This window comes from Chiloscyllium punctatum, chromosome 49 (assembly GCF_047496795.1).
Source record: "Chiloscyllium punctatum isolate Juve2018m chromosome 49, sChiPun1.3, whole genome shotgun sequence".
NCBI lineage: Eukaryota > Metazoa > Chordata > Chondrichthyes > Orectolobiformes > Hemiscylliidae > Chiloscyllium > Chiloscyllium punctatum.
Window position 1 is genome coordinate 37634151 of NC_092787.1, and position 27084 is coordinate 37661234.

The 27084-nt window shown below is 42.3% G+C and overlaps 1 protein-coding gene across 2 annotated transcripts in view; it reads right to left on the reverse strand.

The window, feature by feature from the left end:
* Nucleotides 1-499: 499 nt before the first annotated feature.
* Nucleotides 500-27084, reverse strand: part of LOC140469574 (protein AMBP-like) — a 29585-nt gene continuing 3000 nt past the window's right edge. The window contains exons 2-7 of one of the 2 annotated variants that reach the window (XM_072566233.1): nucleotides 22927-23069; nucleotides 13305-13384; nucleotides 11690-11803; nucleotides 11506-11607; nucleotides 1582-1618; nucleotides 500-740 (exon numbers count right to left, since the gene is read on the reverse strand). In XM_072566233.1, coding sequence (XP_072422334.1) covers nucleotides 1590-1618; nucleotides 11506-11607; nucleotides 11690-11803; nucleotides 13305-13384; nucleotides 22927-23069 — 468 coding nt within the window. In that variant the 3' untranslated portion in view covers nucleotides 500-740; nucleotides 1582-1589. The remainder of the gene's footprint in view (nucleotides 741-1581; nucleotides 1619-11505; nucleotides 11608-11689; nucleotides 11804-13304; nucleotides 13385-22926; nucleotides 23070-27084) is intronic. The other variant, XM_072566232.1, reaches the window with a different exon arrangement.

Consider the following 27084-nt stretch of genomic DNA (forward strand, 5'->3'; position numbering starts at 1 on the left):
GAAATCAGAGTTCACGTTTTGGGTTCTGAGGAAGGGTTGTCAAACCTGAAATGTTAACTCTGATTTCTCTTCACAGATGCTGCCAGACTTGCTGAGCTTTTCCATAACTTATGTTTTTGTTCCTTCTAGGTGGAAGTGATTGTGGGTTTTGAAGGTGCTGTCTGGATTATTGATGCATTTCTACAGTGCATCAGTAGATAGTACACACTGCTGCTTAGCATCAGTGGTGAAGGGATTGGTGCTGCCTTGTCCTGGATGGTGTCATTTTTCAAAAGCATAGAAGAAAGAACAAGACATTCCCAAGGTTGACATGCTCCTCACCTGACATTTCAGCCAAATCTCCAACATATAACACCAGAGCCGATATTACTAAAGCTCCTGATATGTTCTGCCTAAAAAAATTGAATAACCAAAATGAAGGTCCAATCGCAGGATGTGGGACTTCCTTGTATCGAGCAGAATATTTCACATTGAACAATCCACACCCTAGAGATTTGAGGATTTTCAATTACAGAGTTTTATTAATCAATTAGTTTGAAAGCGAGGTTACAATACTGAGCCTGAATTTGTGTAAATGCCATCTCCCTTCTGCCAGTTGCATTTAGGATCAGTCCATACAAAGTGTCTGAAGCTTCACTTGAAATGATTGCTATAATGATTATTTCTATCATTATTTTCACTGTTTTCTTCTTTTACTTCCAGCTACACTTTCTTGGGAACAACCAGAAGCTCATTGTCTCCTGTAAAAGAGAGTAGAATCATAGAGTCATTGAGATGTACAGCATGGAAACAGACCCTTCGGTCCAACCCGTGCATGCCAACCAAATATCCCACCCAATCTAGTCCCACCTGCCAGCACCCGGCCCATATCCTTCCAAACCCCTTCTATTCATATACCCATCCAAATGCCTCTTAAATGTTGCATTTGTACCAGCCTCAACCACTTTCTCTGGCAGTTCATTCCATACACATACCACCCTCTGAGTCAGTGCCCTCACAGTTGGTTACAGGTTAGTACCACACAGTGAGATAGCAAGTGTAGCACCAAGCAGTTTCCTCCAGTCTGAGCTTTCCCTCTCACTCTCAGGGACGTTCTATTCTTTTAAAAATATTTACCCCACCACCCCCCATGCCGTGAACAGTTAAGAACCTTTTAATTTCTGCCTCTCTTTATCCCATTGGACACTTTGGCCTGACTGTCTCACTTCAGCCACCATCACAACTCTGGTTGGTGACTGTGAGTTTGACCATATCCAAGTCTGTGAAATGGAAATGATCAGGAATTAGAGTTACTCCCAGCTGAAATATACTGGAAAGCAGCTGCTTGAGCGAATAAAAGGAACATATCCAGTACCTTGCAGCACTACTGTGCTGTACTGCTTGGCTCAAACATCTTCCAGGGGCACCCAATGATTCACCCAGTCTGTAATTCTGCTGAACTCGCGACTGTACCCAGTGCCACTCCCTGTCCTATTCATATAGTCTCCCCAGTGTTATGCTCTATAATGTGCCAGAGCCATTGTGTGACTTTTGTTGTTCCAAACTTGTGTTAATGATGCACCTGAAGGCAAACTTTCTTACCCTGTGCTCTAAGTACCATCGTTCTCTGAGCAAGATCCTTATAGAGAGAGGTTAACAAAGAAAATATATCAGTTATCAAATAATCAAAAATTAAGCATTGTTTCTCTACTTAAGCTTGCAATGGTTCTCTAATGTATTCCTCAAAAAAGTATTTAAAGTATGTTTAAACGTAGCTGGATTTATAATTAGGGGATTTAATTACATGTTAAAATGGTGATAATTTCTTTCGCCTCTTGGTTTGAGTCAAGTATAAACCAGTTATGTGAGCTGTTCAGTCATGGCTCTGACTGAATCAATCCTTATGACATCAATCTCTGGGGCACCCTTTCACCACATCCCCAAGCACCAAACACTCACTCAAATACCTATTAATCAATTTTGGGACAGTTCTCTTGGTACCTGTCATTGCACTTGGGGCACTTAGCTTATCGTACATTCTGCCATTTCAGTCCAATATCTAGGATGACTCACCTGCAAAACAGAACCTGGGATAGGCTTCCATGACAGTCATGCTCCTAATAGACACACTTGTGCAGACACAATCTTATGGTCACAATTCATAGTGTTCATTAAAGTTCAGGGGAGTCAAGAGGCTCTGTAGTAATAAATTATTTTTCTCATCCAAACAGCAGTATGACAGTTGGATCTCACGTATGAAGAAAGGAACTGATTTCAAATGGAACACAGGAACAGAAGAAGTGCTGAATCAGTGCTTACAATGTTAATCCCTGGAGCACCCTTTCACCATGTCTTCCAAGCACCAAACACCACTCAATAGCTGTTAACCAATTTTGGGATAGTTTTCTTTAACCTGTCTCTACAGTAATCTCTGGGGCACTTAGCTTGTAGTACATTCTGCCATGTCAGTAGAATATCTAGGACTGTGAATGAAGAGATGACTCACTTGCAAAACAAAACCTGGGATAGACTTCCAAGACACTCGTGCTCCTGTTGGACACAGTGTGCTCACAGAATCTAATGGTCAAAATTCATGATGTATATTAAAATTCAGGGGGAATCGGGAGGCTCTGTAATAATAAATTATCTTCCTCTTGCAAACTGCAGTGTGACAATCAGAACTCAACAAATCCACGTCACAGATGAAGAGAGAAACTTATTTCAAATGGAACATAGGAACAGGAGGCCATTTAACCCCTCAAGCCTGTTCTGCCATTCAGTGAAATCATGGCTGATCTGTGGCCTAACTCCAAATACTTACCTTTGGCCATGTCAATAGTTTATCAAACTCATATCTAAAACTAAAATCTAATCTAGCATCAACTACAGTTTGTGGAAGAACATTCAAAACCTCTACCACCTTTAGTGTGTAGAAGTGCTTTCTAATATCTCTCCTGAATGGTCTGACCATTTTTAGGTTAATGTTTAGACTATGCTCCCTGGTTCAGGAATCTCCAACCTTAGGGAAAAGTTTCTTTTATCTGTGCTGTCTTTTTCTGTTAATGTCTTGAAGACTTCAATCAGATCACCCTTAAAATTCCACATTTTAGAGAAAACAGGCCGAATTTTTATAACCTCTCCTCATAACTTAACCCCTAAAGTTCAGGTATCATTCTTGCAAAGGCAACAAAAAACTGCAGATGCTGGAAATTCTTAAGGAGTGTCACTGGACCTGAAACGTTAACTTGCATTCTTTCCATAGATGCTACTTGACCTGCTAAGTTTCTCCAGCAGTTTCTGTTTTTGTTTCATCATTTTTGTAAACTAACATTGTATTCCCTCCAATGTCAATATATCCTTCCTGTGATGTGGAGATGCTGGAGTTGGACTGGGGTGGACAAAGACAAAAATCAAATGACACCAGGTTGTAGTCCAGCAGATTCATTTGAAATTGCAAGCTTTCGGACATCCATTCAACAGGATCTGTGCTTTTTTTGCAGTTTTGAAAGCCCTTACGTTTAGTTTTACACTCTTTCTTTTGGTTTCAAATAGAAATTGATTTTGCTATTAGGACATTTACAATGAGCTGCATAGACCATGAGAGTTGTCTGGTGCTGCAATAAGCTTTCTGATTGAATGAGTAAACTTCTGTGTTTTAGAAATTAAAATCGTATATCGGTCTGGAGATATCTGTACACCAAGGTGCACATCAGTTAGGAGTCTAAGCTAGAAGAATGAGTGGGGGTTGCATATATTACAGGCTGCTATGAGTGAGTTAAGTGTGGAATCCAAGCCAGAAGTTTTGATCATTTATGTGAAGAGGGACAATGCCCAGCAATGAGTTAAAGGTTGGAATCTAATTAGATAATTAATATACAAAACTATATGGAGTTACAGTCAAGATTAGAGTGGTGCTAGAAAAACACAACAGGTCAGGCAGCATGCAATGAGCAGGAAAATCAATGTTTCAGGCAAAAGCCCATTACTGAGGAAGAGCTTTTGCCCAAAACATTGATTGTCCTGCTCATCGAATGTTGCCTGACCTGCTGTGCTTTTCCAGCACAACTCTAATCTTGACTGATCTCCAGCATCTGCAGTCCTTACTTTCGCCCATATGGAGTTACAGCCTGAAATCGAACCGAAGACTTAAGGATTTGCCTATTTAGAATAACAAATAACTGGGACTGAGCTGTAGGCTGGAATCCATTGGATTTTAACGCTTGTGGCATTCAGATCACTTTATTCACTGCAATGTCAATAAGCAGGTGTGCGTTTCTGGAAATTGGTTTGAGACTTGGAAGCCTCAGCAAACAATACCAATACACTCACTGCCAGAGTGAGGACAACAATATAATCTCTGGTATTCACTTCCTAAACATTTCTTGTTCAACTTAACATCGTTGGCCAAAGCTCTATGAACCCAGAGCTTTTCACTCAGAGGTAAGGACACTACCCATTTCAGTGCAAGATCGCCAACAAACACACATGTACAGCATGCAATTAGCAAGTTAAAATGGTATGTTTGCCTTTTTACTTAGCGGTGTATGAGAATATGCCAATTATGCAGGTATTGATGACAGGTCAATATGGCATACACATTTTGGTCTCTTTGCTTCAGGAGAACTTATTTAACCCCTAAAGAGTAAACACTAGCTCAAGAGATGAAGGAATTTTCTTATGAGATTGAGTTCACACAGCCTCTATTCACTGGTATTTAGAAGAATAAAATTCTGAAGGGACTTCATGGTGAGAAAATGATTCCCCAGTCCAGGGAATCTACTACACAGGCTCACTCAGAATAAAGAGTCATCATTTACAGCTAAGCTGAGGAGAGATTTCTCCATTTAAGTGTAAATCTTTTGATTTCTGTTCCAAAGAGAGGTGTGAAAGCACTGCAGCCTAATTTCATCACAACAGGGTTCAGTCGTTTTAAGTTATGGATAATAAGGGATATGATTGTTCTTAATCTTATTTATTAACAGAGTATAAGATGCAAATAGTCTACTCCAACTCATATTTCTTATGCAAAGAGAGAATATGAATATATGTTGTCCTCATTGTTGGAGAAGGATTCATGTGGTTTATACAGAAAATTAGTTTCTGAAGATGAGTTATAAACCTGAATATGTCTTTGAGATTAGGGAAGAACTATGTTTAGAATTGCAGATGTTTTGCAAATGACTTATAAGCTGCCATCTAATCAAATTTTTGGTTTTGTTTTATGTAATAAGTAACAATTATTGACATCGTTACAGGTTGATCAAGGAGTTCAAGTGATTAATACATTGAATATTAAGAATTAGGGTGCATAATAGCTGGGTGGCATGCTCAACAATTAGCAACTGCTGCCTCACAGCACCAGAGTCCCAGGTTCAATTCCAGCCTCAGGCAACTGTCTGTGTGGAGTTTGCACATTCTCCCCGTGTCTGTGTGGGTTTCCTCTAAGTGCTCCGGGTTTCCTCCCACACTCCAAAGATGTGCAGGTCAGGTGAATTGGGCATGCTAAATTGCCCATAGTGTTAGGTGCATTAATCAGAGTGAAATGTGTCTGGGTGGGTTACTCTTTGGAGGGTCAGTGTGGACTTGTTGGGTCAAAGGGCCTGTTTCCATACTGTAGGGAATGAAGTGAATAAACAAAGCAGTAGACCATTGGCTCCATGGACCTACTCCTATCGTTTAATAAGATCCTGGCTAATCATTGACCACTATGTCATGCATGATCCATATGCCCTTTGATTCCCTTAAAATCCAAACACTTGTTGACTGTATTCTAGAATATATGCAACGGAGAATGTGCAGCCTTCTGACTGAGAGAATTCTAAAGTTCACACCCTCTGAGATGGCATTTCTCATAATTTCAGCTCAAACTGGCTGTCCTTTCATTCTAAGAAAATGCCTCCTAGTTCCTAGGCATTCCAGTCATAAGAAATACTCTGTCTGACAGCCTCTCACAATCTTATATGTTTGAACGAGATCAAATCTTATTCTTCTAAACTCCAAAGTAGAGACCACTTTGCCTTAATCTTTTCTCGTAAGATTCTCTGGAATGAGCAGGCAATCTAGTAAAAATTGGTTGTACACACTTGAAGATGAGCTCATTTATCCTGAGATAAGGAAACTGAAATAAATCCACAGAGGCCAATATCCCGTCACTAAGTTACCCTTTATTTACATGTGGAAAGTCCTTGCCCCTGATCCAATTCCCTCAGAGCCAGCTCTCAGAGTGAACACAATGTCTGACACACTGTTCTCATTTGTCAGCCAGGACTCCCTGATTGAACCTGATTAACAGCCCCAATCAGGGAACTCGTAATTTGTGAGGTCCACTTGACTGACCTTGTTACAACAGTATATCCATCCGTCTCTGAGTCCGAGGACATAGAGTCATTGAGATGTACCCGTTCGACTGTCCTAAATTAATCTAGTCCCATTTGCCAGCACTTGGCCCATATCCCTCTCTAAACCCTTTCCATTCATATACCCATCCAGATGCATTTTAAATGTTTAATTGTACCATTCTCCATCACTTCCTGGGGCAGCTTATTCCATACATGCACTGCCGTCTGTGAAAAAGCTGCCCCTTAGTTCCCTTTTAAATCTTTCTCCTCTCACCTTAAACCTATGCCCTCTAGTTCTGGACTCCCTCACTCTAGGGAAAAGACCTTGTCCATTTATCCTATCCATGCCCCTCATGATTTTATAAACCTCTAAAAAGTCACCCCTCAGCCTCTGACACTCCAGGAAAACTGTCCCAGCCTATTCAGCCTCTCCCTATAACTCAAACCTGCCAACCCTGGCAACATCCTTGTAAATATTTTCTGAACCCTTTCAAGATTCACAACACCCTTCTGATAGGAGGGAGAACAGAATTGTACATGATATTCCAAAAATAGCCTCACCAATGTTCTGCACAGCCTCAATATGACCTCCCAACTTCTATACTCAATCCTCTGACCAATAAAGGAAAGCTTACCAAATACCATCCTCACTATCCTATCTACCGGTTCTCATAAGAACCTAAGAACTAGGAGCAGCAGTAGACCATCTGGCCCTTCCAGCTTGCTCCACCACTCAATAAGATGACAGCTAATCTTTTCATGGATTCAGCTTCATTTACCTGCACTCTCACCATATCCCTAAATTCCTTTATTTTTAAAAAAAATCTACCTTAGTTTTAAAAGTGTTTACTGAAGTAGTGTCAACTACTTCCCTGGTCAAGGAATCCCATAGATTAACAACCCTCTGGGTGAAGAAGTTCCTTCTCAGTTCAGTCCTAAATCTGCTCTCTCTAATCTTGAGGCCATGCCCTCTTGCCCTAGCTTCACCTACCAGTGGAAACATCCTCTCTACTTCTATTTTATCAATTTTTTTTCATAATTTTATGTGTTTCAATAAGATCCCCCTCATTCTTTTGAATTCCAATGAATATAATCCTAATCTACTCAGTCTGTCCTCATAAGCCAACTCCCTCAACTCCGAAATCAACCTAGTGAACCTCCTCTGCACCCCCTCCAGTGCCAGGACATCCTTTCTTAAGTAAGGAGACCAAACGTGCCTGCAGTACTCCAGGTGTGGCCTCACCAGCACCTTGTACAGCTGTAACATTACCTCTTGGCTTTTAAACTCAACCCCATGCAGTAATGAAGGAAAAAGTTTGATTTGTCTTCCTAATTACTTGTTGTACCTGCAGGTCAACCTTCTGTGATTTATGCACCCAGATCTCTCTGCATAGCAGCAACTGCAACTTTTTACCATTCAAATAATAATCCATTTTACTGTTACTCCTACCAAAATGTATGACTTCACATTTATTAATATTGTATTCCATCTGTCAGACCGTTGCCTACTCGCTCAATATATCTATGTTCCTCTGCAAAGTTTCACTGTCCTCTGCACACTTTGCTCTGCCACTCATCTTAGTGTCATCTGCAAACTTTGACACCATACACATGGTCCCCAACTCCAAATCATCAATATAAATTGTAAATAATTGCGGTCCTAACACCGACCCTTGAGGCACTAGTCACCAGCCAGGATAGCACTCATTTATCTCCACTCTTTGCTTCCTGTTAGTCAACCAATCCTCTATCCATGTTAAGTTAAAAATCACACAACACCAGATTATAGTCCAACAGTTTTATTTGGAAGCACTCGCTTTTAGAGCGCTCCTTCTTCATCAGGTGGTTGTGAAGTAGTGGAGCTCTGAAAGCTAGTGTTTCCAAATAAACCTGTTGGACTATAACCTGGTGTTGTGTGATTTTTAACTTTGTCGAACCCAGTCCAATACTGGCATCTCCAAGTCATGTCTATCCACGCTAATACTCTACCCCTAACTCTAAACATCCTTACCTTATGTGTCAGCCTCTTGCGTGGCACCTTGTCGAAGGCCTTTTGGAAATGTAGATGCACCACTTCTATTGGGTCCCATTGTCCACCTTGCTCGTAATGTCTTCAATGAATTCCAAATGATTTGTCAAGCATGACCTACCCTTCAAACTCTCCACTTTCAAGGAACTATGAACCTGTACCCCAAGATCTGTTTGTTCAACAATACTCCCAGGACCTTACCATTAAGTGTATAAGTCCTGCCCTGATTTGCCTTTCCAAAATGCAGCACCTCACATTTATCTAAATTAATTCTATCTGCTACTCCTCAGCCCATTTGCCCATCTGATCAAGGTCCCATTGTAATCTGAGGTAACCTTCTTTGCTGTCCACTACACCTCCAATTTTGGTGTCATCTGCAAGCTTACTAACTGTACCTCTTAATCACATCCAAATCGTTTGTGTAAGCTGGTTATTCTTCTTGTAGCTCCACCTGGGACATTTTAACAGCGACTCTGCTTCAGATATGGACAAGATTAATGCACAGTAACTCGCCTCTTGCACCCAGAGTGTCTCAGAAGAAATTCATTCTCCCCTTCAGGTGGCAAAGACATTGAGATGGCTGTGTCCGCCATAGCCATCTCCGATTCCGAGGCATCTTCAACACTTCATGGAGAGGGAGAACCCACAGGTCTTTTTGATTGTTCCAAAGAGCCAGGTGCATTTTGCTCCTGAACCATTTGCGAGTTTGCAGCTTTCATATAGTCCATATCCTTGTGCAGAACCATTGCACCTACCAAAACTTTGTACATCGTTGGACTTGACCTCGACCATGCTTGTTACCGATGCAGGGCCATCCCTGTGGTTCCTAGACTAAACTTCATCCCCTGACGTAAAATATCTCTCACATAGCTGAGTCTTGTGTTTGGCATTGACATTTCAGATGCCATTTTACTGTCCTTCCCACCTCCCTCCGCCCCTGACCCCCACAACATCCCAGGTCCTAAAAGGTCAGATTTTACCTGGTGCAGAGCCTTCTCCCATTAGTAACTCTGCTGGAGCTATCCTGGTAGTTCCAAGAGGTGTGGTCCTGTAATCAAGTAGGAACCGGGGCATTTTGGTATCGAGTGGACTGTTTAAGCCTGTCTTTATGTTTTGGACTGCTCTTTCTGGCAGGTCATTGGATGGTGGATGGTATTGCTGTCCTTATATGTCAAATATCATTTGACTTGAGGAAATACTCAAATTCCCTGCTGATAAATGATGGCCCTTTACCTGTCATCAACACTTCTGGTAGTCTGTATATTGCAAAAGATACATGCAGTTTTTCTATCATCATCACCGTGTTCGACAAATGAACTCTGCATGTCCAACCATTTTGAATGTGCATCTGCAATGACTAAGAACATTGAGCCCATGAACGAACTGGCATAATCAACATGTGACTGGGTTTACCCAACCATTCCCACAAATGTGGAGGAGCTGCTGGCAGTAATGTTTGACCTTGTTGGCACTCTGGGCACTGCCAACACGGCTATGTCTATAATCAGGCCTTGTCACCAGACATAACTTCTTGCCAATATCTTCAATTTGGAAACTCCTGAATGACCCTAATGGAGTTCAGCCAGTAAAAGGCAGTGACCTTTTTTACAGGACAATCACTCTTGCTCCCAAGATAATATACTATCCTTACTGTTGGTGAGGGAACCATATAGTTTATATAGAGAATTCGTTTCTGAAAATGAGTTACAAACCTGAATGTGTTTTTGAGGTCAGAGAAGGATTATCTTTAGAATTGCAGATGTTTTGCAAGTGACTTACAGGCTGACAATAAATGAAACTCTCATATATTGGTACAAACCTTTTTGGATATTAATTCCAGCATACATCTGGAAATACTCATCTAACCACAATTGCAAGTACACATGGTTCATGTCCAACTTCATGTAGGACAGCCCAGCTGCCAGCTTTGGATATAAATCCTCGATATGATGGATTGGGTATTTATACAGCTACAAGAAGTGGCTAACCCCACAAAGATGAACTAACCCTTTGGGCCTCACAATTAATACAAACAATGCTGCCCATTCCACAAACTGGACTGTTTCAACGATTCCTTCACTATACAGCTTTGCAAAATTATGGAATTGTTTCCTAGTCAACATGCAAGGCAGCGTTGTCTCCTTTGATAGTCCCCAGACCTTGCAGAAAAGCTTCCAGGTATTTAATTAGGACTTCAGTCAGGCAACCATTTTCTAACTGAGAATAGCTGAGCCAATCTAAGTGAATCTTTCTCAACCAATTTTGTCCCATGAAGCTTGGGCCCAAGCCTTTTACTACAATTAGTGATAACTGAACATACTGCTCATAAGAGACTGCAACTAGTATGACGATGCTGCGCCTTTAACAAGGTTATGTTCTCCTTGGTTTTATTTCAGAGGAGTCGTAAAGGCAGATGTTCCAATGTCTGTAAATATCTACTTGAGAAAGCTTTTCAGTGTTTTTTTTTTAAAACTCTTGTGCAGTGAAAGGAGAGTGGCCAGTTCTCCCAGTTCAGGGTTTGATTTGGTTTGGTTTTAGCAAACTGTTTTTTTCGCAGCTGCTGGTCAAGTTTCAGCTGGGAACCAAGAGAAGCAGTTCCATGCTGATCCTCTCCCTCTCTGACATCTCCCCTGTAAGAACCTGTGTTTGATTTTACCAGCTTCGCCAAGGTGGGGTTTATGGGGATGTTGCAAGTGTTTGGAACAGCATCATTCAGTTGCGATAGAGTTGACTGAGTTTTCAAACAGTTATGTCATTCTAAATTTAGCAAGTATGACTTCAACCAATGGAGAGTTTTATCTCTGATGACCATTGAATCCAGTTTTGCTAGGGCTCGTTGATGCTACATTTGGTCAAATGATGTCTGACATCAAGGACTATCACTGTCATTTCACCTCTGGAATTCAACTGGTTTGTCCATGTTGGACCAAGTCTGTAATGAGGTCAGGAGCCAAGGGCAGAACCCAAGCTGGGCACCATTAAGCAGGTTAGTGTGATTTATTTGCTGCATGATTAGACTGATAGGGTGGTAACTGACCCATTTAGAATTGTCCTGCTGTAACAGGTCATAATCCTGTCTGCTTCCAAGTTCAATGACCAGACATGTGAAGGACCTCCCCCCTCAATCATCTCATTCGTGAGCTTTCATGATGTGCTTACCTTCAGTAGGCAGAAATGAGACCATCATCTCTGGGATCCCTTGTTTGATCACAAACTCCTTGAACTCTTCATAGATCTCCTTCCTAAGTTTCCTTGTCCTTCCTAGGAGATGGACATGGAGTTAAAGATCCAGAAACTAACCTTAGGAAGTGGTGAGTGGAACAGCTGAAGTAGAACCTCTTACCATACAAGGCCACTGACTTGGTCTTTCTTCCTTGTATCTGCATGTTGTAGATTACAAACCCAAATTCCTGGTAGTTGATGAGACCGATTTTAGCGGTAGCATAAGCATCATAACCTGAAAAACAAACTCCCCAGCTGTTCAGTCACTTTCTTTGCCTGGTTGTAGTTTTCTGTTTCTGACCAACAGACAGTGAAATATAAAAACTAGGAGGAGTAGGCATTCAGCTCCCGAATAATATCACCATTCAGTATGAACGCAGCTGACCTTCCATGTCAATATCATATTCTGACTTTCTCTTTGTACTCCTTGATGCCTTAAATATTTTTAGATGTACCTTTTTCTTTATTGAATATACTTAGTGACTTAATCTCAACAGTGTTGTGTGGTAGAGAATTCATGGAATCATAGAATCCCTACAGCACGTTTGGCCCATGAAGTCTGTACCGACCCTCGGAAGGGCATCCCAACCAGACTCACTCCCCACCCCCTATCCACCAGTCCCCCTAGCCTACACATTCCTAGACTTAATGGGGCAATTTAGTATGGCCAGTTTGTGACAGGCTGAACACACTTCTGCACATGTTTTAGAATCATGGAAATTCTACAGTGCAAAAAAGAGGCCATTCACCCATCAGGTCATCACTGTCCTTCCGAAGAGTATCTTAGCCCTCTGCCATATCCCTATAACCCCACATTTACATCGGCTAACCCACCTAAACTGCACATGCTCGGACTGTGGGAGGAAACCAGAGCACCCAGAGGAAACCCACGCAGACACAGGGAGTATGTGCAAACACTACACAGTCAGTCATCTGAGGCTGGAATTGAACCCTGGTCCCTGGTGCTGTGAGGCAGCAGTGCTAACCACTGAAATAACATATCAGCCCTACTTCCATTCCATGGGTTCACTATTGTCCAAATGGAGAAATATTTCGTCATCTCGGATTTAAATGGTATACCCCATATCTTGAGACTGTGATACGTGTACTGGACTCCACAACCAGGGGAAACATCCTCCCTGCATCTAGTCTGTCTAGCCCTGTTCGAATTTTATACACTTCAATCATATCCTATCTATCATTCTTAACTCTAGTGAATGCAGTAATGTTCCAGTCTACTGAGAGTGACAGTACAGCAGGGAGAGTTGGGGGAAGAGTGTGGGGATTTTAGATGAGATTTCAACAGACACTGGTATGCAGAATGTGGTCTTTCACAATGCCACTAGTAAATTATGGATTGCATCAGTATTTAATGAATGATCTATATCCCAAATTCCTTCTAACTGATTGTTACCACATGAATTCAGGTAACATAATCACAAACTGCACAGAGAACTGCACACCGTCACTGCATACACTGAGCGATTGTGTAGCTGGGATTTCAACAATACAAGTAATAGAGCCAATAACCCAGTGTGAGCCAGAACTGGAAAAGCCCAGCGATCTCCTTGGGTGCTGACTGAAGAGAACTTGGTGTGAGCTACAACACAAGTAGCAGTGTTTATGTGAGCTGGAATACGGGGATACACAGGCAGTATTGGAATAAACAAATACTGTGACTAAACGAGGAGCAACAACCTTTGGGAAGTAGTTCTACATCAATGTTTAAGTCATACCTGGAACAGGAATATATTCAAACCGTCCTTGACTTCCCAGGTACTTATAATATACTGACATATTAATACATGTTCCATTCCTAAGTATAAAATAAAAAGGAGAGTTAATAACCTATTTTTAAAATTATTAATTGAATTTTAGGTATGTAAATCCTGCTGGATAATGAATTATGAAACACTGTGACAGCCCATATACATTCTGCACAGAAGTTCAACAATGTCACAAACACTTTATGAGTATTCAGATGCAATGACAGTCTGCGCACACATAACACATAGATGCTCAGCACTGTGAAAATTCCAAACAACCCTGTACAGGTATTCAGCAAGGTGACAGCTACATATACAAGATACACGTATTTAACACTGTGACAGGCTGCACACACACTGTGCCCATAATCAGAGTCAAGAGTGTGGTGCTGGAAAAGCACATCAGGTCAGGCAGCATCTGAGGAGCAGGAGAACTGATGTTTCAGGCATAAGCCCTTCATCAGGAATGAATTCATTCAGCTCAGGAATGGGTTACATTCATTCCTGATGAAGGCCTTATTCCTGAAGCATCAATTCTCCTGCTCCTCAGATGCTGCCTGACCTGATGTGCTTTTCCAGCACCACAGTCCCGACTCTGATCTCCAGCATCTGCAGTTCTCACTTTCTCCCTATGCACTTACTCAGCACAGTAAGAAGTTATATTTATTCTGCACAGGTATTCAACAAAGTGACAGGTTACATTCATTCTGCACAGGTTGGAGGTTCCTGGTTACAGATGTTTCAGTAAGATTAGGGAGGGTGGTAAAAAAGGAGGGGGGTGGCGTTGCTAATTAGAAATGGTATAACGGCTGCAGAAAGGCAGTTCGAGGGGGATCTGCCTTTGGAGGTAGTATGGGCTGAAGTCAGAAATAGGAAAGGAGCAGTCACCTTGTTGGGTGTTTACTATAGGCCCCCCAGTAGCAGCAGAGATGTGGAGAAACAGATTGGGAAAGAGATTTTGGAAAGGTGCAGAAGCCACAGGGTAGTAGTCATGGGCGATTTCAACTTCCCAAATATTGATTGGAAGCTCTTTAGATCAAGTAGATTGGATGGGGTGGTGTTTGTGCAGAGTGTCCAGGAAGCTTTTCTAATTCAGTATGTAGATTGTCCGACCAGAGGGGAGGCCATATTGGATTTGGTACTTGGTAATGAACCGGGACAAGTGATGGGCATTTTAGTGGGTGAACATTTTGGTGATGGTGACCACCACTTTCAACTTGGTTATGGAGAGAGATAGGTGTGTGCCATAGGGTAGGTTTTACAATTGGGGGAAGGGTAAATACGATGCTGCAAGACAGGATCTGAGGAGCATAAGTTGGGAGCATAGGCTGTCAGGGAAGGATGTCGTGGAAATGTGGAACTTTTTCAAGGAACAGATACGACGTGTCCTTGATATGTATGTACCTGTCAGGCAGGAAGGAGATGGTCGTGTGAGGGTACCTTGGTTGACAAGGGAGGTTGAATGCCTTGTAAAGCTGGAGAAGGAATAAGGTTGAGGAAACAAGGTTCAGACAGAGCGTTGGAGGGATACAGGATAGCCAGAAGGGAGCTGAAGAAAGGGATTAGGAGAGCTAAGAGAGGGCATGAAAAATCTTTGGCGGGTAGGATCAAGGATAACCCCAAGGCATTTTAGGCATATGTGAGAAACATGAAAATGACAAGAATGAGGGTAGGGCCGATCAAGGACAGTAGTGGGAGACTGTGTATTGAGTCAGAAGAGATAGGAGAGGTCTTGAATGAGTACTTTTCTTCAGTATTTACAAATGAGAGTGACCATATTGTTGAAGAGGAGAGTGTGAAACGGACTGGTAAGCTAGAAGAGATACTTGTTAGGAAGGAAGATGTGTTGGGCATTTTGAAAAACTTGAGGACAGACAAGTCCCCCGGGCCTGACAGGATATATCCTAGGATTATGTGGGAAGCAAGAGAGGAAATTGCAGAGCCGTTGGCAATGATCTTTTCGTCTTCACTGTCAACAGGGGTGGTAACAGGGGACTGGAGAGTGGCGAATGTTGTGCACCTGTTCAAAAAAAGGAATAGGGATAACCCCGGGAATTACAGGCCAGTTAGTCTTACTTTGGTGGTAGGCAAAGTAATGGAAAGGGTACTGAGAGATGGGATTTATGAGTATCTGGCTTGACTAGGGACAGCCAGCACGGATTTGTGAGGGGTAGGTCTTGCCTTACAAGTCTTATTGAATTCTTTGAGGAGGTGACCAAGCATGTGGATGAGGGTAGAGCAGTGGATGTAGTGTACATGGATTTTAGTAAGGCATTTGATTAGGTTCCCCATGGTAGGCTTATGCGGAAAGTCAGGAGGCATGGGATAGAGGGAAATTTGGCCAATTGGATAGAAAACTGGCTAACCGGTCGAAGTCAGAGAGTGGTGGTAGATGGTAAATATTCAGCCTGGAGCCCAGTTACAAGTGGATTCCGCAGGGATCAGTTCTGGGTCCTCTGCTGTTTGTAATTTTTATTAATGACTTGGAAAAGGGAGTCGAAGGGTGGGTCAGTAAATTTGCAGATGATACGAAGATTGGTGGAGTTGTGGATAGTGAGGAGGGCTGTTGTCGGCTGCTAAGGGACTTAGATATGATGCAGAGCTGGGCTGAGGAGTGGCCGAGGATAGATTGTACGAGGATAGGTTGAGAGTGCTAGGCCTTTTCTCATTGGAACGGCGAAGGACGAGGGGTGACTTGATAGAGGTTTATAAGATGATCAGAGGAATAGATAGAGTAGACAGTCAGAAACTTTTTCCCCGGGTACAGCAGAGTGTTACAAGGGGACATAAATTTAAGGTGAAGGGTGGAAGGTATAGGGGGGATGTCAGGGGTAGGTTCTTTACCCAGAGAATGGTGGGGGCATGGAATGCGCTGCCTGTGGGAGTGGCAGAGTCAGAATCATGGTGACCTTTAAGCGGCAATTGGATAGGTACATGGATGGGTGCTTAAGCTAGGACAAATGTTCGGCACAACATCGTGGGCCGAAGGGCCTGTTCTGTGCTGTATTGTTCTATGTTCTATGTTCTATTCAACAAAGTGACAGGTGACATTCATTCTGCACAGGTATTCAGCACAGGGATAGGTTATAGAGTCATAGAGTGATAGAGATGTACAGCATGGAAACAGACCCTTCGGTCCAACCCATCCATGCCAACCAGATATCCCAACCCAATATAGTCCCACCTGCCAGCACCCGGCCCATATCCCTCCAAACCCTTCCTATTCACATACCCATCCAAATGCCTCCCAAATGTTGCAATTGTACCAGCCTCCACCACTTCCTCTAGCAGCTCATTCCATGCACGTACCACCCTCTGCATGAAAAAGTTGCCACTCATCCACAGATTCAATCAATAAGCACATCAACCTGGACCCAATATACCGGCCACTGCAGCGGACAGCTGGAACTGACAACCGGAAGCAGCAGATTCAAATCACTATAAATGCCGGAGGAAAGATCACAGAAACGCTTCACAGGAGGCTCCCAAGCACTGAGGATGTCACCTAGACAGGGGATGAAACGTCTGCAACACAAATTCCCAGCTCGGCGAACAGAACCACAATATTCTACACAAGTATTTAGCACAGGGACAGCTTATATTCATTCTGTACAGGTATTCAACACAGTTACAGGTTATATTTATTCTGCACAGGTATTCAACACAGTTACAGGTTATATTTATTCTGCACAGGTATTCAAAACAATGACAGGTTATATTCATTTTGCAAAGGTATTCAGCACAGGGACAGGTTATATTCATTCTGCACAGGTATTCAGCACAGGGACAGGTTACATTCATTGTGCACAGGTATTCTGCACAGGGACAGGTTATATTCATTCTGCACAGGTATTCAACACAGTGACAGGTTATATTCATTCTGCACAGGTATTCAGCTAAAGGACAGGTTATATTCATTCTACACAGGTATTCATCATAGTGACAGGTTATATTCATTCTGCACAGGCATTGAGCTAAAGGACCGGTTAGATTCATTCTGCACAAGTATTCAGCACAGGGACAGGTTACATTAATTCTGCACAGGTATTCAGCTAAAGGACAGGTTATATTCATTCTACACAAGTATTTAGCACAGGATCAGGTTATGTTCATTCTGCACAGGTATTCAGCACAGTGACCTGTTATATTCATTCTGCACAAGTATTCAGCACAGGGACAGGTTACATTAATTCTGCACAGGTATTCAGCTAAAGGACAGGTTATATTCATTCTACACATGTATTTAGCACAGGGCCAGGTTATGTTCATTCTGCACAGGTATTCAGCACAGTGACCTGTTATATTCATTCTGCACAGGTATTCAGCACAGTGACAGCCTGCACTTTTTCTGCTCCGGTATTCAGCACACCTGAATTCACTCTGCACAAATATTCAGCACAATGACCAGCTGTGTACTGTGCGCTTGTATTCTCCATGGTGAAAGTTTGCAACCACACCGCCAGTTATACAAAGCTTTAACAGGCTGCAGTCACACTGCATACGTATTCAGTAGAGTGATAATCTTCAACCTGGTATTCAGCAAGACGACAGTCTGCACTCCCTCTGCACAGGTATTCAGCACAGTAACAGGCTGCACACACTCTGCACAGGTATTCAGCACAGTAACAGGCTGCACACACTCTGCACAGGTATTCAGCACAGTAACAGGCTGCACATACTCTGAGTTGGTATTCAGTACAGTAACAGGCTGCACACACTCTGGATTGGTATTCAACACAGTAACAGGCTGCACACACTCTGGGTTGGTATTCAACACAGTAACAGGCTGCACACACTCTGGGTTGGTATTCAATACAGTAATAGACTGCACACTCTCTGGGTTGGTATTCAGTACAGTAACAGGCTGCACATACTCTGGGTTGGTATTCAACACAGTAACAGGCTGCACACACTCTGAATTGGTATTCAGCACAGTAACAGGCTGCACACACTCTGCACAGGTATTCAGCACAGTAACAGGCTGCACACACTCTGGGTTGGTATTCAACACAGTAACAGGCTGCACACACTCTGGGTTGGTATTCAGTACAGTAACAGGCTGCACACACTCTGGGTTGGTATTCAGCACAGTAACAAGCTGCACACACTCTGCACAGGTATTCAGCACAGTAACAGGCTGCACACACTCTGGGTTGGTATTCAGTACAGTAACAGGCTACACACACTCTGGATTGGTATTCAACACAGTAACAGGCTGCACACACTCTGAATTGGTATTCAGCACAGTAACAGGCTGCACACACTCTGCACAGGTATTCAGTACAGTAACAGGCTGCACACACTCTGGGTTGGTATTCAGCACAGTAACAGGCTGCACATACTCTGGGTTGGTATTCAGCACAGTAACAGGCTGCACACACTCTGGGTTGGTATTCAGCACAGTAACAGGCTGCACACACTCTGGGTTGGTATTCAGCACAGTAACAGGCTGCACACACTCTGCACAGGTATTCAGCACAGTAGCAGGCTGCACATACTCTGAGTTGGTATTCAGTACAGTAACAGGCTGCACACACTCTGGGTTGGTATTCAGCACAGTAACAGGCTGCACACACTCTGGGTTGGTATTCAGTACAGTAACAGGCTACACACACTCTGAATTGGTATTCAGCACAGTAACAGGCTGCACACACTCTGCACAGGTATTCAGTACAGTAACAGGCTGCACACACTCTGGGTTGGTATTCAGCACAGTAACAGGCTGCACATACTCTGGGTTGGTATTCAGCACAGTAACAGGCTGCACACACTCTGGGTTGGTATTCAGCACAGTAACAGGCTGCACACACTTTGGGTTGGTATTCAGCACAGTAACAGGCTGCACACACTCTGCACAGGTATTCAGCACAGTAGCAGGCTGCACATACTCTGAGTTGGTATTCAGTACAGTAACAGGCTGCACACACTCTGGGTTGGTATTCAGCACAGTAACAGGCTGCACACACTCTGGGTTGGTATTCAGTACAGTAACAGGCTGCACACACTCTGGGTTGGTATTCAGCACAGTAGCAGGCTGCACACACTCTGGGTTGGTATTCAACACAGTAACAGGCTGCATACATTCTTCACAAGTATTCAGCACTGTGACTGGTTGTACACACACTGCAGAGGTATTCAGCATTGTGCCACTGTGGACATCTAGATCCCTGTGCACCAAAGCACACTTGAGATTTCTTTCCCTTTAGAAAATAAGTTGCCTTTCAATTTGTCCGACTAAAATGGATAACCTCACATTATTCCTTGTTAAACTTATCTGATAAAATTTGCCCCATTTCCTCACATATACATATCCATTTGTAAATTTATTTCTTAATTGTAACTGACTTTCCCATCTATTTTCATGTCATTTGCAAATTTAGCTGTAATATCTTCTGTCCCTGCATCCAAGTTATTAACATAGATTGTAAATAGTTGGGGTCCAAGGACTGAACCATGTGGCGTCCCACTAGTTAAATCTTGCTAAACAGAAAAAAGACCCATTTATCTCAATTTCCTGTTGGTACTTAAATTACCCCTAACCACATGTAATCTTACCTTATGAGTTAATCTTTTGTGTGGCACCTGATGAGATACCATCTAGAAGCCCAGATATACAATATCAAATTGATCCCCATTATCCATATTGCTTGTTACATCTTCAAAGAATTGTACCAAATTAGTCTTCATAAAACTATGCAGACTCCAATGGACGCATATTAATTTACCAATTGTCCTATTATTACTTCTATTCATAGAATCCCTGCAGTGTGGAAGCAGGGCATAGGGTCCATCAGGTCTACACTGACCCTCCAAAGAACATTCTACTCAGACCCATATCCCCTACCCTATCGCTGTAATCCTGCATATCCCATTGCCAATCCACCTAACCTTCACATCCATCAACACCTATTAAATGGAACCCACACTATCCAACCCCACCACCCCATGGCTGAACACGTTAACTCTCTCTCCCAGTCCACCAAGGACAAGCAGGTTCTTGGCCACCTTCATTGCCAAACCCTAGCCACCCGACACCTGGAAGAAGAATGCCTAATCTTCCACTTCTAAGGTGGGGCAAAAATTCTTACCAAATACCCTGGACTAAAACCCTCTGAACTTGAGACATGAGTTTTGCAATTCACTTTTGAACAGAGTCACTGAGCTGTATGGCTGAGACAGACGAGGCAATATGCAAACCGAGGAGCATCTGTCTGGAACAGAGGTATGGCTTGTAAAACTAAAGGAAGACCCCACAAATGCCTCAGCTAAAAGACAAAGAACACAACCTGCAGAGCAAACAGCCAAGACATTCTGGGGTGAACAAAATTATGAAACAATTCAACTTTTAATCATTTAATCAGTATGCAAAGATACTGAACATTCCACATCATTGTACAACATGCAAACCTGTTTGCCTTGAATGACAAGGTCTTCACACGATCAGCAACACCTTAACCCACACCCATCTAAGAGAAATAATTTACACTCAAAACTATCGAAATCCCATTCACTTTGAAGAACCATTCACGCCTCATCTAATGCACAGGAAGCCTCGAGAGGAGAAACAACAGCTCAGTGATCAAATCCAGAGTTGGCGGGCAATAAGGAAAACCAACAGTTAGTATACCTGGGGAACCCTAATCTCTCGCTTTGTTCAGTAAGAGATCTGTCCAGCATCAAGAGAACCAGCCACAGCCAGTCGCAGACTCAGGAAAAGAAGGAGAGTGAGCAATCTTCTCATTCACGAATCTCCATGTACTGCTGAGAAGTGACTAGAGAGCCAAGAGACCAACTGGGGCAAGTGCAACAACATCCACCACTGTCCAAGCCAACAGAATGGGGTGAGCATAAGGTCATTGACCTCTAACCCAGCTCAGTAACGTAGGGTAGGAAGGGTAGCCTTTTGGGCCAATGGTGCAGGGTACTTCCCAGGGAAGGGAAACAGGATAGCACCCTGGGATTCACGTTTACTCTCTCTGTCTCTTTTCCCTTGTCACCCAGTAATTAACAGCTTTCTATAATTAAAAACCCAATGTACAAAGTCGGGATGTTAGTAGCTATCAGACAAGTCTCATTTCACTTGATGCATTGCATTTTTTTTCTAAATATTCATTTTCTTGACAGGGATTATATTCTCAATTTTGCTTGTTTTCATAAAATCAGAGTTTCCTTTGCCTCTGAAGCATCTGCCTCCTATGTTTTTCACCTCACCACATCTCATTACATAAGTCCAGTGTCAGAATCAGGAAACTGTTGCACAATAAATTAACCATTCAATTTAGCATGGCCAATCTACATAACCTGCACATTTTTGGACTGCCGGAGGAAACCAGAGCACCCAGACAGGGGAAGAACGTACCAATTCCACACAGACAGTTGCCCGAGGCTAGAATCGGACCCATGTCCCTGGTGCTGTGAGGCAGCAGTACTAACTTCTGAGCCACCTTTAATAATAGGTTCTGACAATGTCCCAATGCTACAATAAATTAACCGATACTCTCTGCTTCCCTCCCTTTTTGAATAAAGGTGTTATATTGACATTTTTCCAATCCACTGGAACCTTTCCCACATTCACGGGATTTTGGAATATTGTCATCAATGAATCCACCAACTCTGTTGCCACTTTCCTTAAGACCCTAGGTTAGAGGCCATCACGTCCTGGGGTCTTGTTTGTCTTCGATCCCAATAGTTTGCTTAGTACATTTTCCCTCGTGATGATCATTGTTCTCAGTTTCTTATTTTCTACAACCTCTGCATTTGCTGTTACTCTTGCAATGGCACAAGGGGTCCTCCAATATGAAATTGGAAGCAAAGTGTTGATTTTATGATTTTTTGCTATTTCTGTGTTCCCCACAATTAATTTCCAAGACGCTTCCTCCAAGGGACCTACATTCATTTTAGCTCCTCACTTCCCTTTTATATATTTAAAGAAGCTTTTGCTATCTATTTTTGTTATTTTGTGCTCATTTTCTTTTATAATTAACCTTTGTTGTTTATATGATATTTTAGTAACCTCTGTTGATCTTTAAAAATTTCTCAATCTTTCTTGCCTTTTCAATATGGTTATGCTTTAGTTTTTGTCTTTATGCTAGCTTTGATTTCCTTGCTTGACCATGGATGCTGTTTCCCCTCTTACAGTATATTTCAGTTGAGATTTGAGAAGAGGACGATTAATCCTGCTATGGGTTTAGACCCTGCTCTGGGATTAGCCCTTGCTCTGGGATTATCCATGCTATGGTTTTAGACTCACCCCTGCATCAGGAAGGATGTCTCCTGCTTAAATTCCCATTAACTTTTGTTGGAACTAATTCCAAATGCAGTGTCTTGCTTTTCTGCCATTATCTGACACCCAAAGTCTCACCTCTTGGCCGGTAAAGAATGAAGGGAGAATATGCAGCATACCAATTGACCCCTTGCTAATTCCTGAAGAAGAATCAGGAGTGGGTCACTGGCCTCATATCTCCTCTAACATAATTCTTGGTGAAAGTTCACCAGGGTCAGTGTTGTTTTGCTGATGTCCATTCCAGTGGATTTGGGAAATGGCAGCGGTCTGCAGCCTGTTATCATCAAAACGTAAGTAAGAAGATCTCACCATTCATGTACAAGGACGGCTTTGAATTTGTTCGTTTCTTCAGTTGCTGACAATATAAATTTGATCAAACTTGAGGTACCCATCACTGTGTTAAACCAGAGATAATCACCAGCGGACCCAACTGAGAACCATTGTCCAAGAGTCTAAATAAAAACACAGATTTAATTAAAAGAAATGAAAGAAAACATCTGGCCATGAAGATATTAGTCACACACCATATGTACACTGTTCGAATTCAGAACCTTCAGTGTTGCTGCCTTAACCATTTCCCCAAACTCATAAATCCAGGGATGCTGCAACAACCTTTTTGTTTGAACTTTAATAAATCTTGAGACAAAAATCTCTCAAGACATACTGGTCAGAAAAGTAGAAATTCAAGGGATTCAAGAAGTAGTGGCAAGTTTGGGTTTGTAAAAACCATATCTTTTAATATCTCTGTGGTTCTAATTGTGGACTGAAATGCAAAAACAGCCAACAATTTTTGAATGATTGTTATATGTGTTGAAAACACTCAATGTACGCACTATTTACATAGCTGCTGGCCCCAGCAGGAGTTGAAGTGTAGTTTGCAGATGAACTGAAGCCAAAGGGTTGTGTACAATAGGAGATTCAGCTGGCAACAAGTAGCTGATTGCCTTTCTGTTTGCCAACAACTACATGTTTGGTTCTCAAATGATTGAGAGCTTGAGGTTTTGAGCACGGTACAAAGAAGATATCAGACCACCGACAGCTCACAATGGCTTTCTGTTCTCTGTAGTTAAAAAAAATTAATAAAGCCAGAAGAAAATCAGTTTATTTTTCTTTCAGCAGTTGCTCTAAGCTGTGACCGTTAATTAATGAAGAAAAGGCCTTTTATGAGTGTGAATCAGCCTCCCCGTGTCTCCTGCAAAAAACAGTGAAAGCATCCAGAGAAGGAAGACTGAGGAGCAGACTCTGAACTGAATAGCACAGCGCCCAAGTCAGCAGATCCTGTGAACAGGGACCACTGAACTGCATCCCCAGATTTACTTCCATCCATAACACCCACATTTGCCCCCTTCTTTTTGGTTTTTTAAAATCCATAAATAGATTAATACACTGTTTGGAGTCCATAATTCTATGAAATAGATGAACCATTACTGAAACTCTTCAGCCCAGGCAACATCCCCTCCAGTATGATCACATGCTTTTCATAAGGTGAATGTTGTTGGAACTACATGCATACAGGCAAGTGGAAAGCATTTTGTAGTGGGAACTTTAATAGAAAACTAGAGTTTTAACTAGTGGAGTTATATGTTAGTAGTCCACAATTGTTTACCTGGAGCTAGGATCTATTTATCTCCCATGTCTTGGTAGTATTACAGTTATCGTTAGCTCTCAATTGGGGAATTACAACATGCATGGTATTTCTTAAATAATGAAGACACTTGGTATTCTGAGAACAGTTATCCACGAGTGTTGCAACATATAGGATATACTCCGAATCCTCCAAATTGTGGGTCTCATCATCACAATTTGGCTGAGGACCTGGGACATCTTAGAATTCTTTTAAAAATCACACAGCACCAGGTTATAGTCCAACAGGTTTATTTGGAGACACTAGCTATGACCTGATGTGTGATTTTTAACTTTGTCCACCCCATTCCAACACCTGCACCGCTGAATCAATAGAATTAGGTTGGTTTACTTGGACAGAGTAGGCGAGTACCAAAAGGGGAAGTCTGAAGTAGGACTTCTTTTATTCATGGGTTATGCACATAGCTGGCTGGGCCAGTGTTTTATTTTCCATCCTTAGTTGTCTTTGAGAAGGTGGGTGTGAGCTGCCTTCTTGAACTGCTGCAGTCCATGTGCTATGAGTTGACCCACAATACCATTAGAGATAGAATTCCAGGATTGTGACTCAGTGACACTGAAGGAATAACGATATATTTCCCAGTCAGAAAGTGATTGGCTTGGAGAGGAACTTGCAGGTGGTGTTGTTCCCAGTTCTTGTCCTTCTAAATAGTAGTGATCGTGAGTATGAAAGGTATTGCTTCTCTTTGATGGTACATAGTGCAGTCACTAAATGGTGGTGGCATGACAGAATATTTGTGGATATGGTGCTAATCAAGCAGGCAGTTTTGTTGTAGATAGTGTCAAATTTAGAATCATAGAGATCTACAGAACAGAAAAAGGCCGTTCGGCCCACCATGTCTGCACCCTTCAAAAATTATTCTCATCCCATTTTTCAGCACTTGCCTTGTGTGTCCTATAGCCTTGTATGCCTCAACAAACAAGAGCACATCTAAGTACTTCTTACATCTTGTGAGGGTTTCTGTCATGATCACCTGGACATGCTGTGAGGTCCAGATTTATATCACCCTCTGGGTGAAAGTATTTTTTGTCATATATCCACTAAACATTCTGCCCCTTACTTAAATCTATGCCTTTTAGTCGTAAGTCCCTCCATCAAGGCGAAATGTTGCTTCCTGTCTACCTTGTCTCTGACCCTTATACATTTCAATCATACCCCCTTAATCTTTTTTGGTCTAAAGAAAACAACCGCAGTCTGTCCTGTGGGTGGTATGGTGGCTCAGTGGATGGCATTGCTGCCTCACAGCACCAGGGACCTGGGTTCGATTCCACCTTCAGGTGACTGTCGATGTGGAGTTTTCACATTTCTCTGTGGCTGTGTGGGTTTCCTCTGGATGCTCTGGTTTCCTCCCACAGTCCAAAGATGTACAGGTCAGGTGGATTGGCCATGCTAAATTATCCCATGGTGTCCAGGGATGTGCAAAGTAGGTGGATTAGCCATGGTAAATGCAAAGTGACAGGGATAGGGTAGGGGTGTGGGTCTGGGTGGGATGCTGTTCAGAGGGTCGGTGTGGAATCAATGGGTTGAATGATCTGCTTCCACACTGAATGATTCATAGAATGATTCATAAATAGAATAATACTGCAGGGATTCTCTGATTCTATGAAAAATGTGAATCATAACTGAAACTCGCCATCCCTTGCAACATCTTGGTAAATCTCCTCTACACTCTCTCAGGTACTATCCCATCCTTTTTGTAATGTGAATGTTGTTGGAGCTATGCACATACAGACAATTGGAAAATTGCCACACTCTTTGCTTGAGCCTTGCAGATGGTGGACAGAGGGGAGTCAGGAGTGACTCACAGTAGTATTCCTAGACTCAGTTGTGGTCTTGTCACCTTGGTATTTCTATGGTGAGTCCAGTTCAGTTGTAACCCACCAGGATGTTGACATTGGAGGATTCAGTGATAGTAACACCATTGAGTGTCAAAGGGCAGTGGTTAGATTCTCTCTTGTTGGAAATGATCATTGCCTGGCATTTGTATAACATGAATGATTCTCAGATGCTAAGCTTACAATTATTCAAAAGCAACAAAGTAACTTTATTACAAACATAAGAGTCGCATGGTTTGTTCCAGTAAATAACATCACAGACATATCACCTGAAGAAATCCTGCTGGCTAATGGTGTTTAGCACCCATTTCCGCCCTCTACTCTGTCCTGGACACTCGATGATGTAATTTCAGCAACTGAACAATTCCACCTGAGCACTGTATGAGTATCTTTCAAGTTATCCCATAGATAGAACATAGAACAACACAGCACAGGACAGGCCCTTCAGCCCTCAATGCTGTGCTGACCATTTAAAATAGATAGGGCAAAACTAAAACTGCCCACGATCCACTGCCCAGCAACCAATCAAGCTTATAGGTCTCTCTCACAGGAAACAACAAGATACGGTGTTTGGTGCAAGTAAGACATTTACTTCAGGAGGAAGTAAAGATGAGGATTACTGCTGACAACAAATAACCCAAAGTAACAACAGCCATGGAAAACCATAAAAATCAGGACAGAACAGGAACTGTTCTTTGGCACCATAAAACCAGGTGGCTTTCCAAACTAAAAAAATTTTTTGCATCCATACAGTCCATATCCCTTTAATCCCTATTTATTCATGTATCTGTCAAGATGCTTCTTACATGTTGTTATTGCATTCGTCAAGACCACCTCTTGTGAGCACATTCTAGGCACTTACCTCTGTAAAAAAATTGCCTCTCACATCTCCTTTAAGCTTTCTCCCTTTTATCTTTAACCTAGGCCCCCCCAGTGATTGATATTTCTTTCATGGGAAAAAGACTCTGAGAATCCAATCTATCTATGCTT